Consider the following 21571-nt stretch of genomic DNA (forward strand, 5'->3'; position numbering starts at 1 on the left):
GGGGGCAGCGCGCAAACCCCCTGATAGCCCTGCGGCTTTGTGTGTGACAGAGGGTGGGGCCACAACATCCCTACCAGCCCTGCTCTATTCTTGACAGGGGAAGGCGCCCCAACCCCCTGATCAGCCCTGCTCTGTGCCTGATAGGGGAGAGCTCTTCAACCCCCTGATCGCTCTGCAGCTCTGAGTGTGACAGGGTGCGGCGCCCCAATACCCTAATTGGCCCTGCTCTGTGTGTGACAGGGTGCGGCGCCCAACCCCTCCCCCCCTCGGGCCCTGTTCTGTGTGTGACAGGGGGCGGCGCCCCAGCCCCCTGTTCGGCCCTGCTCTGTGCCTGATAGAGGGGAGCTCCACAACTCCAAGATCGCCCTGCGGCTCTGTGTGTGACAGCATGCAGTGCCCCAACCCCTGATTGGCCCTGCTTTGTGTGTGACAGGGTGTGGCACCCCAACCCCCCCCCCCCCCCATGAACCCTGCTCTGTGTGTGACGGGGTAGAGCCATAACCTCCCCATCGGCCCTGCCCTGAGTGTGAGAGTGGCGGCGCCCCAACCCCCTGATCGGCCCTGTTCTGTAGGTGATAGAGGGCGGCACCCCAACCCCTCCTCGCCCCCCACAGGCTTTGCTCTGTGTGTCATGGGGTAGAGCCATAACCTCCCCATCGGCCCTGCTCTGAGTGTGACAGTGGCAGTGCCCCAACCCCATGATCGGCCCGGCTCTTTCAGTGATAGAGGGTGGCGCCCAACCCCCTGATCCGCCCTGCTCTGTGTGTGATGGGGCAGTGCCCCAACTCCTCTATTGGCCCTACTCTGTGAGTGACAGGAGGGAGCTCCTCAACCCCCTGATTGACCCTGCTCTGTGCGTGAGAGGGTACGGAGCACCAACCCCCTGATGGGCCCTGCTCTGTGCGTGACAGGGTGTGGTGCCACAATCTCCCCATCGACCCTGCCTTGAGTGTGACAGGGGGCGGTTCCCCAGCCCTACAATCGGCCCTACCCTGAGCTTGACTGAGGGTGGCATCATGAACTCCCAATCCGCCCTGCTCTGTACATGACAGGGGGCGACGCCCCAACTAGCCAATCGGCCCTGCTCTGAGCCCAACCAGGGGCTGCACCTAGGGATTGGGCCTGCCCTCTGGCACCTGGGAGCAGGCCTAAGCCAGCAGGTCGTTATCTACCAAGGGGTCCCAGACTGCGAGAGGGCACAGGCCGGGCTGAGGGATCCCCCTCCCCCGAGTGCACAAATTTTTGTGCACTGGGCCTCTAGTCCTATCTAATAATAGAGAAACATGGTAATTAGCCATACCTCTGCTACCCTTCCCATTGGCTAATCAGGGCGATATGCAAATTAACTGCCAGCCAAGATGGCGGCCGGCAGCCAGGCTACTGACATGAACAGGGAGGCTTGCTTGCTTCAGTGACGGAGGAAGCCAGGTTCCCCACCTGCCGCTGCTGGGCTCTGAGCTGCTAAGAAACATTGTTACAAATATAGAAGCTAAACAAAACCCCAGAAACCTGCTTTCAGTCAGCCCGCATCTCAGAGCTGGAGTCACAACAAAGTTTCAATTACAGAAAGTAAACAAAGCCAGAAACCTGCTTTCAGCAGTGAGGTCTCACAGCTAAAGCCGTCTCTCAGCTCTAGTGACAGCCATAATTCCAAGAATAAAAAAATAAAAAGGAAAAAAGGAGCAGTTGGGAGCTTCAGTTACCCGCCAGCCTGAAAACGTCCCTCAGCCACTCACCCAGACTGGCCAGGCACCCAAGTGGGGACCCCCACCCTGATCGAGGACACCCTTTAGGGCAAACCAGCCGGCCCCCACCTGTGCACCAGGCCTCTATTCTATATAGTAAAAGGGTAATATGCCTCCCAGCACCGGGACCAGCGGAGCCGCAAGGTCTCCTGGCCCCTGGATCAGCGTGACAGGGGGCAGCGCCCAAACCCCCTGATCGCCCTTTGGCTCTGTGTGTGACAGGGGGCGGGGCCACAACCTCCCTATCCGCCCTGCTCTGTTCATGACAGGAGAAGGCACCCCTACCTCCTGATCAGCCCTGCTCTGTGCCTGTTAGTGGGGAGCTCCCCAACCCCCTGTTCGCCCTGCGGCTCTGTGTGTGACAGGGTGTGGCGCCCCAACCCCCCCATGGGCCCTGCTGTGTGTGTGACGGGATGGAGCCCCAACCTCCCCATTGGCCCTGCCATGAGTGTGACAGGGGGGAGTGCCCCAACCCCCCAATTGGCCTCACCCTGAGTGTGACTGAGGGTGGCATCACAACCTCCTAATAAGCCCTGCTCTGTGCGTGACAAGGGGGAGCTCCCCAACCCCCTGATCGGCCCTGCTCTGTGTGTGACAGGATACAGAGCCCCAACCCCCCTGATGGGCCCTGCTCTGTGTGTGACAGGGGGTAGTGCCCCAACCCCCTGATCCTCCCTGCTCTGTGCATGACAGGTGGCGACGCCCCAACTCCCCAATCGGCCCTGCTTTGAGCCCAACCAGGGGCTGCAGGACAGGCACCTAGGGATTGGGCCTGCCCTCGGCCACCCGGGAGTGGGCCTAAGCCAAAGGTCGTTATCTCCCGAGGGGTCCCACACTGTGAGAGGGCAAAGTGCACAAATTTTTGTGCACCAGGCCTCTAGTTACTAAATAATAAGTATTCTTGATATTGTTATTCTATGTATTCCAACTATTACTACTAAAGAAAGTTGCTTGACTCCTCCCTCTTCATCAGGCTAAGGCTTTATACATAGTGTTAGCATAATTGCAACTATGTTTCTGGAGTCAGTCTGCCAGTTAGTCAACCTGGAAGTGCTTCTTGGTCATGGCGAAAAGAACACCTGAATATCTGAGGCTCGTACAGTGTTGGCCCAGTTCATGCAGCTGGGCTTCTGTTTCAAGAGGGAGTATGGTTTCTCATGATGGAGGTTGGTCTCAAGATTTTGAATAACTTCATTGTAAATACTACTTATATCAGATTGCAGGCAGATTACTTCACTCTGAGCTCTAGTTGCCCATCTCTACAGCCTTTTAGGGTGACATGTCTTCGCTTTAGAGGGCTGTGGTTTGGCGCCTTGCTGGCTGTGCCTCTTCCAGGCCTGGCTTCATGGACGAGAGACCTGTGTTAGAGACGATGCTGCACTCAGAAAGATCTGTGTTTGGTTTAATGCTCTGCTGTAGTTGTCTTGAAATTCTTAACGATTTTGTCTTTGGGCTGATGTTTGTAAGTGAAGTCTGATGGGATAATTCATCATGTATTTATTTATTTATTTATTTATTTATTTATTTATTTATTTATTTAAAGCATTACATATATCTCCTTTTCCTCCAGTAGAGGAGATGCATGCACTAGATGTTTCTTCCATTTCTTGCCACTTCATTTGCATATAATAACATTCATGATGTCTCATGAGTATAGAATTTGGTTAGATCCACAATGTAGTGGAGTTCAGTGAGACTCGAACTGAGTACAAAGTGAACCTGCTTCATTTGTGGCTGAGTAAGCAGTTCTCTGTCATCCTAGTGAAGGTGTGATTCCAGTTTGATTAAGAACTTTGTTTGAATGCAGAAAGAAGGCAGTGACATTCTGAGAAACACAAATGCCCCAGAAATTGTATCGTATCCTTTATTACTTATGCTATTTCCCTTTGTATCCAACTAGTTACATTGAAGATGATGACCGAGAAGAAAAGAGAAAAGGAGGACAACCCATAGTATATTTTTCTTTCAGCCCTTCCTTCCTTATCAGGGAGCCTAAGGTAAGTAGCATATAGCAATACATGAAATAAAAACACTTGAGTCAGTTTTGTGCAGTGTTTTTACTGCTTTAGCAAGAATGAAATACACATGCAAGAATGAGCTATAAAAATATATAAATTGTGTATTCCATATACAAGTTAAATGTCTTATACTCACATTTAGAACTGGCATTGCACAGTATAAAGAAGAATGGTAAAAGTCATATGAATACTTTAAAATAGCAATTTTTCTTTATTGAGAACAACTTTAAAGAACAAATAGAAAACACCATGACAAGCTGAGAAAAACTATAGAAGAAAGGAAAAAGTCTTTATATTTTAGTAGCTTTGATCACAGCATTTTCAATGCTGTTGAACAAGGTTGTCCTGCATTTTCATTTTGCATTGTTCCCCCAAGTTAATGAGTTGGCCCCATGCTCTTTCTATGGGGTGAGTAGTCCATAGGCCAAGGGTTGTGCCCACCCAGTGAGTGACCTCTCATCCCTTTGAGAACACAGCAAATACCTGACATCTGATATTCCCTGATAAGTCATGATCCTTTCATGACCTGCATAGACTAGAACTGACTCGGATGCCAGGGTCAGTCCTGCCTAGAGCTGATTGCTCAATGGTGCATAAATGCCCAGACAGGAGAGAGGATAAAGGGCAACTGTTGATGTAGTATGTGTGCTGATGGGGCCACACCCGTGTAGGTGAGGTACCTGAGGGTGAGTGAGGGTGAGGAGTGGAGTTGGGGAGGATAGGAAGAAGACAGTGCTCCATGGCTCATCTGTCCCTGAGCCACCATGTTCCAACAGGATATGGGAGGGGTCCAAGAGTTTTAAATTGGAACCTGGCCTTCCAAGTCATTATGAGGGTATATTTGTCAAAATAGGAGATTACACATTTTAACAGCTGGTTAACCTGATTTATAATATTTGCAAACTTAGACCTATGGTATGTGGATCTCTATTTGTACTTTGCCCCACAGGCTCCTTATTCTCATGGAAGGGCCTTGATGTGTTTTCAGGCTGCCCAAACCCCTTTCAGGGTGAGGGTCCCCACTGGGGTGCCTGGCCAGCCTGGGTGAGGGGCTGATGGCTGTTTTCCGGCTGCCCAAACCCCCTTCAGGGTGGGGGTCCCCACTGGGGTGCCTGGCCAGCATGGGTGAGGGGCTGAGGGCTGTTTTCAGGCTGACCAAGCCCCCTGGCGACTGAAGCTCCCAGCCTATCCTTTTTTTTTTTTTTTTATTCGCTCCAGCTCCGTGGCCATGGTGACTGGAAGCAGGTATCTGGGGTTTATTTACCTTCTATAATTGAAACTTTGTTGCTTTTGAGTAGAGCTCAGAGCCCACGGCAGGCTGGCTTCATCACCGGAGCAAGCAAGCCTCCTGCTTGCTCCAGCTCCATGGCTGCCGGCCGCCATCTTGGTTGGGTTGATTTGCATATAGTCGCTCTGATTGGCTGGTGGGCATGGCTTAAGGCATAGCAAGAGTACACAGGCTGGTCAATTTGCATGTTTGTATATTATTAGGTAAGATATGTAACAACCCAGTTTTCACTTTGCAATAAGCTGGCCTTTAACGCAGAGTACATAAGAATGTTTCCTTTGCTGTTATTTACTTTCTGTCTTATTTGTATACTGACATTTACCTCATTTCTCTGAAGTAACGTTATATATCCCTGTGCAGTTCCTCATGATATCCCAAGGTACATTCCACTGAGTTTACCCAAATGGAAATTAAAAATCTTAATTAGTGACTTAGAAATTTTATTTTATTTTATTATTTTCAAAATCTTTATTTTTGAAAGTATTGCATATGTCCCCTTTCCCCCCCCATTAACCCCTTTTAGCCTGGCCCCTCCCCTTCCCCCAGGCTTTCATCACCTAATTATGTCCATAGATTATTATATAAGGTCTTTGGTTGATTACCTCCCACCCACCCACCCTCCCCTGCCTTCTCTCTGACTTAGGAATTTTTAAGGCAAAACTCATGTCAGCCATATTCATGGGGCTGAGTTTGGAGCCTCAGACTCATTTATCCAAATGGGCAGGTGAATGGTTCCCTAGTCAGGCATGTGCTTCTAGTTTGGTTTCATAACTTTCAGAAGAAGGTTTAATCTGACCCTCTGTCCATTTGTTGGCAAACCACTTGGATGTGCCCGCAACAAACAATACTGCATTTTAGGATATCAGTGACTTCCTAGCCTCAGAACTCTCTGGTGTTCCATTATTATAATAAACTAGAGGCCAGGTGCACAAAAATTTGTGCACTTGGGGGCGGGGGGGGGGGAAGTCCCTCAGCCAAGCCTGTGCCCTCTCGCAGTCTGAGACCCCTTGGGGGATGTCAACCTGCTGACTTAGGCCTGCTCCCTAGGGGATCGGGCCTAAGCTGGCAGCCAGACATCCTTCTGGCAGCCCAGGACCCCTCGGGGGATGCCCGCTTGCCAGCGGGGAGCAGGCCTAAGCTGCAGTCGGACATCCTTAGCGCTGCTGAGGAGGCAGGAGAGGCTCCCACCACCACCGCTGTACTGGCAGCTGTCAGCTTGGCTTGTGACTGAGCAGAGCTCCCCCTATGGGAGTGCACTGACCACCAGGGGGCAGCTCCTGCATTGAGCGTCTGCCCTCTGGTGGTCAGTGTGTATCATAGTGACCAGAAATTCTCCTGCCGATGGCCATCTTTGCCAACATCTTGGTTTGGTTAATTTGATATAGTCTCTCTGATTGGCTGGTAGGCGTGGCTTGTGAGTGTAGTGGAGATATGGTCAATTTGCATGTTTCTTTTTTATTAGATATGAGTAGAGGCCTGGTGCACAGATTCATGCACATTGAAAGGAAATTAATTAGAAGGTGGCCAGTGGGGCGGGACTGGGCGATACAGGCCAGACATGCCCTGGAGCCAACCTCCCTCAGTCCCTCCCTGTCCAGCCACACCTGGGGCAGTGCTGGAGCTTGAAGGGCATCTGTAAAGTGAGCAGGGTCCCTCCAGCAGGTGGGGTCCCTTGGTCTGGCCTGAGGGGATTGGGCCGAAACTGGCAGTCCGACATCCACCAAGAGGTCCTGGAGCACAAGAGGGCACTCTGCAAAGTTGCTGTCCCTCGGCAGCTCCTGCATTGAGCATCTGCCCCCTGGTGGTCAGTGTGTGTCATTCCTACTAGCCGGTTGGCTGGTCAGCTGGTTGCTTAGCCCTTTATATATATATAGATATATACATTTTAAAAAAACAAAACTAGTCATAGAAAATGGCCTGAAGTACATGTAATCCACTCACTACAAATTTTATCTTTGGAGCAAACTTAAGAGCTACTTGCTAGAATTGCATTGTTTGAACCCCTTTATAACTGTCTTTTTTGAACAGTGCTGGGGTGTCACTCCATTGTAACCCTGCAGTGAAGTGTGGTTACGGTGAAGGACTTTGCGATCAGTGTGCTATATTCCACTTGTGCGTATTGTCTGGATATTGCTCAGGCTACAGTCTTTAACATCGCAGTACCCTAATGTATTGAGGATCTATAGATGAAACTTCTCATGGGTCTCAACTAGAAAAAGCCATTCTCCTGAGCCTCAGGTTTTTTATTGTAATTAATCTTGTTACTCTTTTTGTCTCCTTTGTTGTGCCAGCTGGGAAGCTCAAAATGAAATGTGTGACAAAGCTGTAGCAATTGTACAGAACATTATATTAGGCCTGAATGTGCTGAACCTTCCTTTAGTTTTCATTATATATTTACTTCACTCCACTTCCTTTTTAAATAATTTTTTATGTTTTGTATGTATCTGTAAAGTACCTCAAGTTCTGTTTGGAAACAAGGAAGATATATAAATAAATAAAAAAAATTGGGGTATATGCAGAAACAATCGTCTATTTTGTTTTTAATCAGAGAGTCAGCCACAGCTTGAGCTCATTATGCTAATGAAATGGAAAAATTTTTTAAAGTATATATTTTTATTGAGTTTTAGAGAGAGAGGAAAGGGTAGGGAGTGAGACAGAAACATCAATTGGTGTTGGAAGCTACCCATTGTCTATGCTATCAGGAAAGTGTAAACAAGGAACCCAGAATGCTGGTGGACCTTGAGCTCTGGCAAGAGCCAAAGCTATGCACTGATTGTTTAGTCAAGACAATGGTGGCTCAATCAATTTCCTGACCAAACAGTCTCAAAGTAAATCTTTACTAATATATACTGACCTTTAAGATAGTCTGTCTGCTACTGGAATTGCCTGCCTAAGGGCAATATGTGTATCTAGAATTGAATGGAAGGTTGGCAGGTCCTGGACACCAGCAAAGTCTTTCTTCTTCAGAAAGACTCTCCGCCTGGCCCCTGTCTCCAAATTCATATTTCTTATCTAGTCTCATAATTTGAATGAGGCCCTTCTCCAGATCCTGAACCCTAAGCCACATGGGACATGGCTTTTCACAAATTGGCTGCCTCCTGCACGCCCCCCCCCCCCCCCCCACTGGGGATCGAGCCTGAAATCCAGGAACATGCCCTGACTGGCAGTCGAACTGGTGACCTCTTGGTGCATGGGTCGAAGCTCAGCCACTGAAAACTACACTGGCCAGGCTGAAATGGAGAATTTAAAAAGTCTTTCATCTGAATACTTTTTGTTGGAGACACTAGTGTCTGTGATTAGTTCTTGATGGGGACTTCTATACTGCTAAGTCTGTTTGGCTCCTTTTTCCTTTTCTTCTCTTTCCTCCTCTGTCTATCATGCTCCTAGACTCTCCCACCTTTGTCAGTCCTTCATGTGGTCCTCAAAGTCCCCCTTTTCAAGCATAGTTCTGATTATATATGCCCCCTGATTTAAAGATAAAATTGTCAAATGTTTTTTATTGCCTATAGGAAAAAGGCCAGATTTTTCTCATCTTTTTGTATTCAAGACCTAGCATAGGCCTGGAATATAATAGGCAGCTGATGAATGTTGAATGGACTGAATTGTATTACATAACATAATACATGTAAGGCATTAGTAGAGCCCTTGGCACAAAAAAAAGTTTACTACTCAATCTCTTTCCCTTCACACTTTACAGGAACCTACTTTTCCCACCTTATCTCCCACCACTGTGACTTTAATCACCAATGATTCATAATTTTATGCACATAAAATACATTTCTATGCCTAAGGAATATAAATGCTGTTCTTTCTACATGTAGTCTCTTCCTTAAATGCATCATAATTGCTCAAACCTAGAGAAAATAATACATATTCCTGATGATGTTGGTTCAAATTTTCTCTATAACAAGCTATGACATATATTTAAACTAGAGACCCAGTGCACAAAATTCATGCACAGGTAGGGTCCCTAGGCCTGGCTGGTGATCAGGGCCAATCAGGGTTTTCCCCCAGCTGCCGGTTGCAGGCCAGGGCCTTCCTTCTCCCGACTGCCAGCTGCCAGCTGCCAGCTGCCGGTCGGGGCCTTCCTTTGTTCCACACCGCCCCCTGGTGGTCAACACATGTCATAGTGAGCAGTTGAACTCCTGGTCGGTCAAACTCCCAAGGGGACAATTTCCATATTAGCCTTTTATTATATAAGATAGTTTGATCTAGTTCAGTGATGGCGAACCTTTTGAGCTCGGCATGTCAGCATTTTGAAAAACCCTAACTTAACTCTGGTGCCGTGTCACATATAGAAATTTTTTGATATTTGCAACCATAGTAAGACAAAGACTTATATTTTTGATATTTATTTTATATATTTAAATGCCATTTAACAAAGAAAAATCAACCAAAAAAATGAGTTCGCGTGTCACCTCTGACACGCGTGTCATAGGTTCGCCATCACTGGTCTAGTTGGACATTTATAGCATCTTTCATATGTAATTACTTGTTCTTTTTAACTGGCAACACTCCTTAAAATGAATTAAAACTTACTTTTATTTATTAATGTAAGCATTCCTTTCTAGTATTCAAAGTGATGATTAAACCTTTGGATGTGAATGGATAGTTTTTATACATACACATCCAGTTGTTTAGCCTTTTATTTCATTAACTCATCCCCTGCAGGAAGTCTAAAATACACTTTAGAAACTTTTATGATCCAAAGGATGGATGCTTTATTTACCTCATGAAAACTCAACCCAAGGCTACTGACAGCTGCAATTCTCCCAGCCACTTCCACATAATTTTTAAAATGTGAATGCCAGGAATGGTGCTGTTGACATTAATTTCAGGACAAGGAAGGGAAGGACTAGGTGTCTCAGGAGGAGTCTGTGGGGGAATAAACAAAGATACTCGTGCAATGTTGGAGATTTCTGACATCAGGTTGACCTTATCAACAGCTTGAACAGCAATGAAGAGATCTGTGCCATTTTCAAAAGGGATGCTTTCTGGTTTAAACACAAAGACTTCCTCAGAGTTGGCCTCCTTGGGAATGAGATTAGTAGTGTTCACTTGAACCGATTCATTGAACTTGTCTCTGAGATCAAGAATACTTGTGCTTATGCCAATGATATACTTGTAAGCTAAAAAATAATAAAAAAAAGACATAACTTGCAATTCTCAAATTTTAAAAGGCTATTAGAAACTTTATATCGCCATCCCATAAAGTTCCAATGGGTAAATGCAATTGATGCTTCATTTTTACAAGCAGTAGTATCTTTTTACATTCTTGTCTATGTATCTCGACAGAGTAATAAATGTAAGCTGGGTCAGGTTTAGTCAGTCTTTTAGAGCATAGTACCTGGCCAAGACAGGAGGTTGTTTGATTATTATTTTATTATTTCTACAGGAGTTTTTGGTACCAGTGCTTCTTAAACTCTAATGTGCATACAGATCTTGAAGTGCAGATTCTAGTTCGGTTGGGGGTGAAATTGTACAGTGTCTAACAAGGATTCGTGTGATGCCCAGGCTGCAGCCTTGAAAACCATGCCTTGACAGGCTTCTTCCAAAGGAGGGCTCTGCTCCATAGATATCTGTGCTTTATTCTCAATCCTCTCGAGGAGTCATTACTAATCATGGGGCTTATTAAAGGGCACTTTGGCAAGATTTCAGGAAAAAACTGAAGATAGCCTTTTCCTGGTTGAAACCTCTGACACCTAAAGTAGGCCAGCTCTTCAGATTCTAAACCTCCCATTTTTAAATCTTTGTTTAAATGAATTTTTTAAATTGAGGTAACATTGGTTAATAATATTATACAAATTTCAGATGTACAGCATTATAATTCTCCACCTGTTTACTCTGTTGTATGCTCGCCACCAAAAGTCTAATTTCCATTATTTATCATATATTAGAGACGCTTTCCCCATTTTGCCCTTGACCCACCCCCGTTAATTTCAGAGAACAATCAAAATCCTTCCTGCCCCCTGTCTTCCACTTGCATCACAAAACACCTGCCTGCCTCACTCCCTTCTGCACCTCTGCTGGGCTGCTAAACTCCTTCACAGGGTCCACACCGCATTCAGCTTACCTCTCCCGTAATCATAATCATCCCCAGGAGCTGTCCATGTCAGATTGATGTGATTGTCCCCTTGGAGTTTTGCGGTCAGGTCCGTGATTTGGCAAGGTGGAAAGAGATCAGGTATGGGAGCCTTTGGGACATTGGAGGCCACAAAAGAACCTCCTGAAGATGTTCTGCTGAAACACACTTGCTTGCCTTGAAGATCATTCTTATTAATTTCAGGTCTTGGTGGATTCCATTTTACTTCGCCTGCATTAAAATATTCCTCAGTACATGGTAAGCTGCACAAACTGGCTACACTTTCCTCTGTTTTGTTATTGGCTTAACCTCTTCCGACTTTACCCTTCCCCTTCTTTTCTCCCGCACACAAAATTCATTTTAATTATTTGGTGTAAAGATCCCAGATCAGAGAGGAAGAAGCAAAGAGAGAATCCCAGTTCTTTATCTCACAGATATTTAGTGGAATGACTTTCATAATTTATTTTCATGACATTTGTCCTGGAATTGTTTCTTTTTACAACTTTTAGCCTATCCTGATCGTACCCTTCCACAAGCAGTATAAATACTACTTCTTTTTTAAACCTCCTCAGATTGCCTCAAGAAGTCTCTTCCATCTAAACCAGGGGTGGGCAAACTTTTTGACTCGAGGGCCACAATGGGTTCTTAAACTGGACCGGAGGGCCGGAACAAAAGCATGGATGGAGTGTTTGTGTGAACTAATATAAATTCAAAGTAAACATCATTACATAAGAGGGTACGGTCTTTTTTTTTAAATAGTTTTATTCATTTCAAACGGGCCGGATCCGGCCCGCGGGCCGTAGTTTGCCCACGGCTGATCTAAACAATACTGTGGGTTCCATTATCTTTTCTATTTATTTGGTAATTAATCACCTGGACCTTTAAGAATTGCCTTGATTATTTGTTCTGTGCATGAAATGTTCTGTGTTAGGGATTCTAAAATTTGATGCTTTTGAATGACTTCTGATTTTCTCAATGAATGTATGGAAACCTAATTCTTGTAGCAAATTCACTTTCTCATAAACTCTACTTTTTTAGCCCTTAAAAATTACCCATGAATCTGGGCTTGGGCAAACATGAAGTAGGTACCTCAGCAGGTGAAGGGTTAGTATTGGATTCACCAGTAGAGACCACCTCTCTTGTTATTAAGGTTCATCAAGGTATAGAGGGAAGAACATGGCTTCCCAGTGCCAAGCCTGGTGCTATTACTACTAGTTATGTGAATCAATAATTTCTCTAGCCTGTTTCTCTATCTGTAAAATGGGATAATTAGGAGAATGAAATGTAATAATGTAATTAAGACACTGAGCATAGGCCAGATACAGCCACTAAATCAGTCCCCTCCTGCCTTCTCCTAAGACAAAAAGGACACATGAGAATAAAATAAGCTACAATTTTAGACACAGCTTTTCAAGCAGTGGTATCTTTTAAAGCATTTTTTCCAATGATCACATTTGCATGAGGAGACACTATATGTCTCAGGAGTCTCCCTTTCCTAAGCATACATCCAAGTGCCGAGAAGCATACATTCACCTACTATTCTTCCTGGTCTGTGCAGAAGAGAGGAAGGAAGGGAGAAGGTGGGCTTATGAAAACATTGATATAAATAACAAGCCTTAAATTGTTATTATTATTTTTATTCTTTGGGAATGCCTATATCAGTGGAAAGAGCTTCATTACAAAATGTTTTTAAATTTATTAGATATAATAAGCATTTATTGAATACTTACTGTTTACCGGCAATAGCTTATTAGATATATAGTTCCTTGTTTATTCCTTATAACCATTCTATATGGTAGTAACCATTAATATCCCTATTTTACAACTGAGGAAAATGAAGAAAAAGAATTTAACTAAAATAATTGACTTGATAGAGGGCTGGAATTTGAACTGAGGCAGTCAACAAATACATTCAACCTAGTGTCTTCAACTGGGGACTATTTTGCCCCCAGGGGACAGTGGGTGATATCTGGAGACATTTCTGATTGTTATGACTGTGAGAGTTGTTTTTGTTTTCTAGTGAGTAGAGGCCAGGAATGCTGCTAAACATCCTACAAAGCACAGGACAACCCCACACAACAAACAATTAATGTGGCCCAAAAGAAAAATAGTGCCAAAGCTGAGAAACCCTAATTTAATCCTGCACCATTCTCCCCGCAGGTTTAATGGTTTCCTCTTGATCGCAAGCCTTTTACTCAAGTCAGGTGTGTCATTACAGATTACTTACCATTCTCAATCCAGCCAGGTATGTACATGGCTCCATTCTGCTGGGCCATAACTCTCCGTCTAGCTGCGTTCACTCCTCCCAGAGCCCGCACTTTTACACTGTATCTACCATTTGTATCATAAGCTGTAAAATATCTTGAATAGATACCATCATCCTTAGTAGCATCAGCACCTTGATAGGGAAATGAAGGAATTAATGAATATCCTAAAAATAACTGGGCATTTGTATATTTCCAAATCAAAGGTGAGTTAACTTTTTCAAAGTAAGGAGAATCCAGCATGCTCTTTAAGAGAGTTTAGGATTTGACTTTGTAAAGGACAAGGTCAACTTCTTTTACATGTGTGTGTGTGTGATGTGTATGTGTGTATAGTTTCATATGTGTACACCTTATCTTCCTGAACTGTTGTCTTTCTTTTTGAAATCAGAGATCATGACATGTGTATTATATCCACCACAGTGCAGGCTAACTACTCGATAGGTAGCTGTTGTATTGAATTGAATTGCTGTATGTTACTGAGGAGAAAAAAATGTTATGTGATTATTTTTCAAAAATTCATGGCTTCTCCCAGGGTGGATTTAGGAAGGAAATTCATTTATAGATTTTGTCCTAAAAAGATTACTTGCATCACAGTAAGCAGCAAAGTTTCTCCTAAAAAGAAATGTAGAATTTTTTCTTCTTTTCTTCCTGTTAGATTTCTTAAATAAAAAAAATAATGGGCAGGATTTTCACTTTGGGAACAAGATAATATAGAGTCTGCATAGATATAGGAGTCACATATAACTGTACTTGAATTTATCTCTGATGCTTTCCGAATGTGAAAGCCTCAGTTTTTTCATTTGTAATGTAGGGATAGTGATATCTCAACAGTGTGGGGTACAGATAAAAATGTATACAGTGGGGCCTTGACTTACGAATGTCCCGGCTAACGAGTTTTTTGAGATACCAGCTGTCTCTCGGCTGACTTTTTGCATTGAGTTGACAGAGTAATTTGAGTTAACGAGCTCCTTAACACATTGTTTGCGGGTAGTTTTTATCGTGCAATAACAGGTGGCGCGGGCCATTTTTGCTAATTTTTTGCGCAAATGGCAACGTTCAGTAAAATTACGATAACTTTAGTTTACGTATTTATATGTTACCCGCATCCTACCGCTAGTCTATAAAAAACGTATTAATACGTATCCCGCGCTCTACTACTAGTCAATGTAAAACGTATAAGTAAAACGTATAAATACGTTTCCCTCATACAATGTGTTTTAACGAGCTCCTTAACAAGCTCAGTCTCGGAACGAATTAAACTCGTAAGTCAAGGCCCCACTGTATATACATATATTTGGTCACACAAACCCTAATGTAAGATAGGCATTAAATTTTTGGAGTGTATGAATACACTCTGATAGCTCCCTAGAATCTCTGAGCTATTGAGCTTGAGCCACCAATATGTTTGGGCTTTGCAGAAGCTAAAAGTAGGTCCTTTTTCATGTTGTCCAACATTTAGAAATACAGGAATTGGTGGGGGGAGCAGAAAGCTCTCCCAACCAGACCCTCAGTGCTGCACTCCCTGTTTCTAAGTGTCCTCAGCAGGCCACACCCTCCTGCTGTTGCTTCTTGGAAAAGGAAGATGTGTTTTGCAATTTCTAGGGTGGTTACCTGCTCCGTTGTCCAATAGTTCCAAGGTAACTGTTTTTCCCTTTGCTGATTCTATCAGGGCTGTGACACTGGCCCTCAAAATCGGCAAGTTTCCTTGGTGAACCTTTGCATAAACTACCATAGGACTAGGGAAATTGCCTTTGTCTTTGTTCATTTTAGAGGTCACTGTAACTGGAGGCAAGGTAGCACTGGATGCGCGGGTGGTGACAGTCAAAGTCAGGGTCTGGGCGGTTGCTTGCAGACTGTAATTCCAAATGCCAACCTGATCACAACAAATGGAAACATTTGCAGTTAGGATCTGGGTGACACAGACTTGACTTCTGTGAGGAGCCTATCTCATACGAGCATGTTAAAGCATATCTAGGATGGTCTTTGCTACTCGCAGCCAAGGGAAACTTTGGTATGCGTGAGCTAACTACATGGTTCTTACTGTCAAGAAAATGAAGTCTGAAAACTATCCTTATCTTTGCCTTGGTTTCTGAAGGGCAGGATCAAATGGCTGGGTTTTTGGGGTAGAAGAAACAGTTTTCAGGAACCTGGCTCTTTAAGGATGATGTTGCATCGTGACCACCATGTAATTTGAAGGTTCTCCTTTTAGTATCTGGAGAAAACAACACCGCTTTCCTTTCTTTTGACTTGCTGTCATATTGAGTGATCTCCTTTGGATGGAGATTTTTCGTGGTGCTCTCTTTCATTCAACACTGACTTTCCTTTTAGCAACTATCCATGTTTAAAAAGCTATGGTTATTCTATAAAAACGTTACCTTGTCAAATTGTGAGAAGTGGAAATGCTGAGTCCATACCTTGGCAGTGCCTGGGATTGGGAGGTAGGCCATTTTAGTGTCTGTGTCCACTACAAAGCCATCTTGTTTCTTTCCGCTGGGATCCCAGAGAAGGATCTGGGGAGGCTGTATTGTCCAGGTGATGAGAAACAAGGTGTCGTTCCCCACGGTGCTGTCCACAATCACTGTGCCATTCATCCACTGACTGGCCTGGAGAGTTACTCCTGTACTCTCAAGCTGTTCAGAAAAACAACTCTTTATTTTCTGGAGACTACAGCTCCCATCACAGGGTCTCTTCCATTCTGCCCCCCAACATTCAGTTGTCTCATTAAAAAGCCCTGAGTGCTTAAGCCCTTGGTTTGGTATTTTGCTATTATGATCTAATTCTAAATTCCCTCTCCAGCTTTAGCTACCAGAATGTTGATCCCTGCACCCAAACCAGACCACTTCCCTAAGTGACTCTGTGACTTTATCACACTCTCACTTCTCTTGGAAGTATGTGTGCTCATCTGTATTTGTCTAAGCAAGCGGTTCTCAACCTGTGGGTCGCGACCCCTTTGGCGGTCAAACGACCCTTTCACAGGGGTCTCCTAAGACCATCCTGCATATCAGATATTTACATTACGATTCATAACAGTAGCAACATTACAGTTATGAAGTAGCAACGAAAATAATTTTATGGTTGGGTCACAACATGAGGAACTCTATTTAAAGGGCCAGAAGGTTGAGAACCACAGGTAAGCCTTACCTATCCTTCAAATTTCACTTCAAATGTCACTTTTTCCACAGAGCTTTCTCAGATGTCCATCTCACTTACCAGTTGAGAGTAATTGCTCCCTCCTGTGAGCTCCCACAGAGGACTGTTTCTGTCAGTCCTTTGATATTCTCACATTGTGTTTTGCTTTATATCTACTGGTATACAGAGCTCATCTTACTTACTACCCTATAACTATGACTGGGACTTATTTTCACCCATGTATGGATTGTCTGGATTGCAAATAACTAAGTGTTAAGTTGAGTATTTCTGCAGTCCCTGTGGAGATAAATTAAGTCGGTTGCCAAGGTTGTCTGTTTTGGGGAGTAGAATGGAGCTGAGAAGCTGGGATTAAGATGGGGAAGGGTTAGTAAGACTTTTGTAAAAAGTGTGATTTTGAGGATTATGGCTTAGATTATTACTTATTGTCCTTAAATTGAACTCTTATTAGAAGATAGGGTGGCCTAGTCATGGAGCCAGAATTTCTAGTTCCATAGGGAGATTATGATCTTGGATCTGATTCTTATGACAAGTGGGTAAATGAATCACACTCATTTCTTCATCACTCTTCCTGTTAGGTTTCTTAAATAAAATACAAATGGGCAGAAATGGCCTGATTGTGAACTTACCCTTTCATCAGTTTAATACTTTTCTAAGACACGTTCCTCCCATTTCTAAACCAGGCTCTTGAGTTTCATTTTCTAAATTTGAACTAGGATAACCCAACGGAGTATAATTGCTTTCTTCTTTGACTGAATAATTGCTATATTGGTAGACCAGAAAGCCTGTTGTTTTGAACTCTTATCATTATTTGGCTTTGACATCAGGCATTCCTTTACTTTTATCCAAACTTTCACAATAAAAGTTATAATTCACACAGGTATGAGTATTGATTGTTTACTCTCTCTAGTTCAAAAAAATCATGTGAGTAATTTTTGCACTATTAGAGAGGAGCATTTTAAAATGTTTGTCCAGTTTTTTAAAAAAATAGTACCATAATTTTTAAAAGAAAATTTTATTTTCTTGAAATTTTAGAATCAGAAGGGCCTGATTTTTCAGAAAAACAGAAGTTTTCGGGTTTATATCTGACTGAGACGATGAGGCCCAGATGGATGAAGTTCATTGCCCATGGTCATAGAGTTAATGACCGACCCTGGACAAGAATCCAGGTGTCTGGACTGACGGCGTGGGCTTTTCACAGTACAAAGCACTTTCCATCCATTATATGAAAATCTTGGCCACTATCAGAGATTTGTGGTAATGGAAAAATAGAGCAAGTAATCCCTGAACACTTTTCCTGGAAAATTTGTATTGAGATGATCTACTCTGAAGAAAATTCTGAGCCAATTAGATTGCTATGGGTGCTTGTTAACAGATGTTCAAAAAGAATGCTTGGACCCATTATATTTTATGTTGCTGGTTTTTATGAGGAAGTCACTTTAGTACTGTTTCCAAACAAGTAAACACTGTTGCTTTGTTTAAATGAGTAGTGTTGCATTTTAGGACTAATGTTTAATATCAGCCTGAAACATGTATTTTAATTTTAAGTCACTAGTAGAAGAAAGTAGAACTTAAAACTTTTAACCAGTAAACTCTCCATCTTGGCTAGCATTATTTATAAACATGAAAACTCACAGAGGAAGAAGTCTGACCTGGATGGAGCGCTGGGAGACAACTCCATTTCCTGATGAGAGGGCCCCAAAAGCATCAATGAGGCCATTGTTCTGAGCCTGATCTGAAGCATATGTCTGCAAACCTCCTGAGAAGAAATTACATCGTCAGAAGTTACTTGGTAGAAATCAAGTATGTGCAACATTTTTGCTCTTCTTAAGGTAACAGAATACACAAAATAAATATTCTACTGTGTTATTAAAGTATGAACAGATCAAAATCAAATAAGTAATCAGATTAACTCAGAAGTTGATACTAGCTTTTTAATCTTACTAAATAATAACTCCAGCAACATCTCCATTGTATGGCTACTTCAGCTATATGCAAAGCAACCAAGAAGCTGACAAGCCCAAACTGATATAAAATTCTTGTTTTGCCCAGAAGGTGTGGCTTGGTGGTTGAGCGTCGACCTATGGACCATGCACTTTCATAGTAGAGAATCCACGAAGCCTTACTCTAAGCCTACTGATTTATTCTTATTTCAGACATAATTCTAAGAAGGATGACTTTTGCGTTTTCTCCTAAATCAGAAAAGCTGTGCATGTGACAAAGGAAGAAATAACAGCTGGCGAGGAAGCGTTATAGAAAAGTACAACATGCAATAAAAATGATACTGTTCTACACCAAGCAGTTTTGGGCTATTTAGGATAGGTGTAACTGGGATAGTTGATGTGAAAGTACTTTTAAACTATTAATGTCATCCAGTCTAAGGAAAGTGTTTTGATAATACTGTTGATAATACAATTGGTGCTCTACCTAGATCCTTTATCTAGGTGAGTGCATCTTTTCTTAGCTGCTCTGTTAGCTGCTAATGGCATATAGCTGCCCCATTTTCCAGAGAATGGCCTTACCAAAAGGGGACACCCAAGCCCCAAGCTAGGAAATAACCTGCCCCCTCATCTCTGCCCCACCCTGACAGTCCACAGCCATGGACTGATGGACACAGTGGCACAAAAGGCCAGTGCCCTTGCTTTAAAATTGGACCAAGCTTGCAATGCAGTTCCAGCTCTGAGTCTTCTGTGGAGTCAGGCTTCAGCTGGACTCCAAGTCCAGTTGGATCCATACGTAGCTCCTTCCCCTGTCCTACCCTATGTGCCCCCTCCCTCTCATGAGAGGTCTCCCTCTGTAAATTACATGCACCTAAATCCCTGCCTCAGTTTCTGCCTCTAGGAAACCCAGCCTAAGACAGCTAGTATTAAGAGCAAACCTCCCTGTCATTTTAGCTGCCTCAGAAGGAAACCCAGCATAATCATTGCTATCCATAATGCTGATCCTAAGTAAAATAAATACATAAAAAGAAATCGTGTCCATCCATTCCGCTAAAGAAGCCAGGGGCATATGGGATCTATTTTTACCATCTGTTGTGTTAGAAGCACAGTTGATTAATGTTTTACAGAGAAGTGCTTTGTATTCCACATTTTCAGAGTGACCTTCCATGTGGCTGAGCAGACCCTCTGCTCTCCCCCTGCTACTCCTTGTTAAAAGTCCCAACTCAGATGTCATCTTTCTGGGCCCCCTCCTTCCCTTCTTTGTGCCTCATTGTACTTTCTATTGCCAACAGAGCACTGTGTCATGGTATAATGTAATTGGTGTCTCTCATGGGTCTCTTGGCAGCTGCCAACTGGAAGTGAGTGGTTCCTGGCTAAACTAGTAGATTCCTTCCAGCTCTTATAAAGTTCCTGGGAAGAGAGTTCCAGGTCCTCATTAGGGTGCCATCTGGTCCCATCTTCTCCAGACTGCCCTAATCCTAGAACCAAGGCCTTACGATGAATGGGTGGAGTAGGTTATAATGGTTATTTGGGGATAATGCCGGTAAAATGACCCCTTTTCTCCCTCTCCCACTTTTCCCCTCGTCCCCACTTCACTGGAGCTCGCAGTCCAGTGGAAGCAGCAATCAGTGGGGCTCAGCAGATTTCCCCTCACCTGTCATTTTAGACAGCTCCTCCAGCTCTTTCGCTGCATCGGGCCCCAGGGCAACGGTGTGGATGATGGCTCTGCTCTGTTTCACCTCAGTAAAGCATGTGCTTATGGAGGTGTCCTCCCCATCAGTCAGTAGCACAATTTCAGCTCCATCTGTTGGGTATTTCCTCCTAATCACCTAAGGACATAATTAAGAGAGTGAGTTACCAAACTCAGGGCGGACAAAGTGTTTGTGAAAATTGCATGTATAGAGAACAAGAAAAGGAATTCCAGAATAACAAAAGTGTCTGGGGATGGTCAAATGTCTCTCCCTTTTGAAATGACACTCTCTTAAATGGGAAACATTCATGGTACTTTTCTGTGCTCTTTTCTCTTGACGAACCTGCTGCAGTGAGAGCTTTATAAAGTGTGGCTCAGGGCAGTTCCAAAGGTGAGCAGCCCTGGGACGCAGGAAAGAAGTTTCCTTCACATAATCTCTCCTCAAGAGCTTTCAGGGGTTCCAAGAAACCCTCAGAAACCATCCTCTTTTAATGGGGATAATATTGGGGGAATATTAGACCTAGGTTAGATTTTAGCTTGTATGATACTCACCTGTCTGAGCATACCAATGGTTATGGCTGACATTGGTTCTGACTGGTCAATACCCAGCTCACATGAGCTGTTAAAAAAATTTAATGTATCCTTTGTGCCACTCAGGGTGTATCCCAAGAAACTAGAAACACCAATCAGAAAGGATATATGCACCCCTATGTTCATAGCAGCACAATTTACCATAGCTGAGATTTGGAAACAGTCTAAGTGCCCATTAGCAGATGAGTGGATTAAAAAAACTGGGGTACATCTACACAATGGAATACTATGCTGTGGTAAGAAAAAAGAAGGAACTCCTACCATTTGCAACAGCATGGATGGAACTGGAGAGCATTATGTTAAGTGAAATAAGCCAGTCAGAGAAAGATAAATATCTCATGATCTCACTCATTTGTGGAATATAATGAACAACATAAACTGATGAACAAAAACAGATCCAGAGACAGAGAGACATCAATCAGACTGTCAAACCTCAGAGGGAAGGTAGGGGAGGGCAGGGGTAAGAGGGAGAGATCAACCAAAGGACTTGTATGCATGCATATAAGCCTAACCACTGGACACAGACACCAGGGGAGTGAGGGCATGAGCGGGGGGGTGGGGGGGGCAATGGTGGGATAAGAACACATATGTAATACCTTAATCAATAAAGGAAAAGAAATTGTAGCCATAAAAAATTTAATGTACCCTGTGATTAAAGCAAAACATTTTATTCCTAGTAATCCCAGTTCCTATTTGTCCTATGACACCTATGTTGTAACTGCTAGACACGGACTATAGTTTGTTATGTGGTGTAGAGAGGACAATATTGAATAAGATTATGATGCAAGGAAAATCACATAAAACAA

At 43.6% G+C, this 21571-nt stretch overlaps 2 protein-coding genes across 2 annotated transcripts in view; one reads left to right on the forward strand and one right to left on the reverse strand.

Moving 5' to 3' along the window:
- The window catches only part of ODF2L (outer dense fiber of sperm tails 2 like), a 355423-nt gene that overhangs the window by 203073 nt on the left and 130779 nt on the right, over nucleotides 1–21571 (forward strand). The window contains exon 7 of the mRNA XM_081086489.1: nucleotides 3646–3742. The gene's annotated coding sequence lies outside the window, so the exon portion shown is untranslated. The remainder of the gene's footprint in view (nucleotides 1–3645; nucleotides 3743–21571) is intronic.
- Nucleotides 9180–21571, reverse strand: part of CLCA1 (chloride channel accessory 1) — a gene marked incomplete at its 5' end in the record, with an annotated part of 34369 nt that continues 21977 nt past the window's right edge. The window contains 7 exons of the mRNA XM_081086484.1: nucleotides 9180–10180; nucleotides 11125–11364; nucleotides 13361–13531; nucleotides 15009–15270; nucleotides 15812–16027; nucleotides 18197–18303; nucleotides 20139–20313. Of these exons, the coding sequence (XP_080942610.1) occupies nucleotides 9792–10180; nucleotides 11125–11364; nucleotides 13361–13531; nucleotides 15009–15270; nucleotides 15812–16027; nucleotides 18197–18303; nucleotides 20139–20313 (1560 nt within the window). The 3' untranslated portion in view covers nucleotides 9180–9791. The remainder of the gene's footprint in view (nucleotides 10181–11124; nucleotides 11365–13360; nucleotides 13532–15008; nucleotides 15271–15811; nucleotides 16028–18196; nucleotides 18304–20138; nucleotides 20314–21571) is intronic.

This window comes from Myotis nattereri, assembly GCF_964212035.1.
Source record: "Myotis nattereri genome assembly, chromosome: 3".
Lineage (NCBI taxonomy): Eukaryota > Metazoa > Chordata > Mammalia > Chiroptera > Vespertilionidae > Myotis > Myotis nattereri.